Source organism: Simochromis diagramma, unplaced genomic scaffold, assembly GCF_900408965.1.
Source record: "Simochromis diagramma unplaced genomic scaffold, fSimDia1.1 OVJJ01000595.1, whole genome shotgun sequence".
Lineage (NCBI taxonomy): Eukaryota > Metazoa > Chordata > Actinopteri > Cichliformes > Cichlidae > Simochromis > Simochromis diagramma.
Window position 1 is genome coordinate 150,316 of NW_024387117.1, and position 2,194 is coordinate 152,509.

The window sequence follows — 2,194 nt, forward strand, 5'->3', positions numbered from 1 at the left end:
AAAAGAACTAGTATGTAAGCACTGACTAGTACTGTAAAGTATATGTGTATATAGGGCAATCGTGGCTCAAGAGTTCGCAGTTCATCCTGTAATTGGAAGGTTGCCAGATTGAGCCCCGCCTCCGACAGTCTCGGTCGTTGTGTCCCGGGGCAAGACACTTCACCCGTTGCCTACTGGTGGTGGTCAGAGGGCCCGGTGGCGCCAGTGTCCGGCAGCCTCGCCTCTGTCAGTGCGCCCCAGGGCAGCTGTGGCTACAATGTAGCTGCCATCACCAGTGTGTGAATGACTGAATGTAGTGTAAAGCTCTTTGGGGTCCTTGGGGACTAAGTAAAGCGCTGTACAAATACAGGCCATTTACTGTGCATGTGTTTATGCTCAAGTGTATGAATAAATTAGTCAGTTTTAAACAGTTGCAATTTAAACAGTAGAAGAGTGGCACTATATTTATATATTTATAAAGAATTTCAAACAACAATTAATTGATGCTCAAAGCAGGTTTATTTAATTAATATCCAGATTTCCAATTAGTTCCGAATTCATTCAGCAGCAAATCACATCACCAGTCACTTCAAGGCTGTATGTATTATTGTAAGGTAGACCCTACAATAATACATACAGAGAACCCAACAATCATATGACCCCCTATGAGCAAGCACTTTGGCGACAGTGGGAAGGAAAAACTCCCTTTTTACAGGAAGAAACCTCCGGCAGAACCAGGCTCAGGTCGGGGCGGCCATCTGCTGCGACCGGTTGGGGTGAGAGACGGAAGACGTTTGTTGTAGGTCTGATTGAAGGACTGATGTGATGGTAAGTTGTCTGCTGCTCTGCTTTGAATATTGAGAGATTAGTTGATGGATTTCAAGCCAAATTGTGCCCAAGTTTAAGACCACATTCATTGGTTGTTTTTGTTGATGTTATTGTTTTGGGATTTTTTTCCAGAAGAATTTCTAGCTCCCCTAGAATTCTGGCCACCCAAACGATGATTGCTGCTGAGAGAGCACAAGGTTTTGTCCCCCTGTACTATTCATGTCAGTGCAGGGGTTCTCCTTGAGAGGCCAGGGTCGAAAAAGGGATGCTTCAGAACCTCCGAGGGTGTTATGCGCTGATTTGCATCCAAGGCCAACATTTCTTTGATTAGCCTTACAAATAATGATTGGCCATTTTCCGGTCCTCGCCTAACTTTCAGCAGTTTTTCGAGGTCATCGAGACACTTAAGTTTTATATATCGAGTTTCCTTGGATCGATAATGTGTCTCGTATTGAAATTGTTCTTGGGTCTTAAATGTCCAGCGCTGTTTGTTGTAGTTATCCTCGATGAAGTAGCAGTCAGTGTACAAGCCAGACTCTAGGAGATGATCTGGTAGCTGACCCTGGGTTTCAATTATGAATTTTAAAACATCATAATCGTCTTCCCCAGGATAGAGAGGCACCCCTGTAGCAAGCTCCACAGCTACCAGCCCCAGAGACCACATGTCGATTGCTTTGTCGTATGGAATGCCAAGCATAACCTCAGGTGCACAATAACCAGTTGTCCCCACACAGTCACCAGGAATCACTGCAGAAGCAGGACATGCGAGGCCAAAGTCTATGAGTTTGACTTTGACGGGAGACTCACTGCGGTTCACAACCATGATGTTTCCAGGTTTGAGGTCAGCATGCACTATTCCCACAGAACCCAGGTGGAACAGAGCATTTGCGAGCTGATGCAAAGTTGGCCTGAGTTCTCTCATTGGGAGACCTCGGTTATTCCGGTCCCCAATGTAGTCCCACAGGCTTTGGTCGAGCAATTTCGAAATTCAAGCAAATGCGCTCTCCATCGAGGAAATAGCCGTTCCATTCGACAATGTTGCACCTGTCTGGATCCAAGCGTCGTAGCTGCTCCAGGATGAAAATTTCCAGTTTTGTCCTGGAGCAGAATTTCAGGGTCGCTCTTGTTGACTTTAATAGCAACCGTTTTGTTGTTTTTTGTATCGCGACATCTGGTTACTAAACCAAAGCCTCCTTCTCCAAGGAAGGCCTCTACCACGTGGTGATCTCCTAAAATGGTCCCTTCCGTTATTTGAAGATCATCTTCAGAGGCAGATGGGTTGGCTGAGGTGTTGATGTCTCTTTTTTGAGGAAATTCAACTGAGTTTTGGAAACTGCAGCTGAATTTTTGTGATCCATGACTTTTCCAGCTTGAAGGCTGCTGAGAG

General features: G+C 45.5%; 1 protein-coding gene across 1 annotated transcript; it reads right to left on the reverse strand.

Annotated features, from left to right (window-relative positions):
* Nucleotides 1-1,024: 1,024 nt before the first annotated feature.
* On the reverse strand, nt 1,025-1,782 carry LOC120743272 (homeodomain-interacting protein kinase 2-like). Its single transcript, XM_040046859.1, has one exon. It carries the CDS (start codon nt 1,727-1,729, stop codon nt 1,025-1,027), a length of 705 nt encoding a protein of 234 aa, XP_039902793.1. The 5' UTR covers nt 1,730-1,782.
* Nucleotides 1,783-2,194: the final 412 nt, after the last annotated feature.

Bases quoted from the DNA above. Each gene is read 5' to 3' on its own strand.
- LOC120743272 (XM_040046859.1), bottom strand. From the start codon at position 1,729: ATGAGAGAACTCAGGCCAACTTTGCATCAGCTCGCAAATGCTCTGTTC.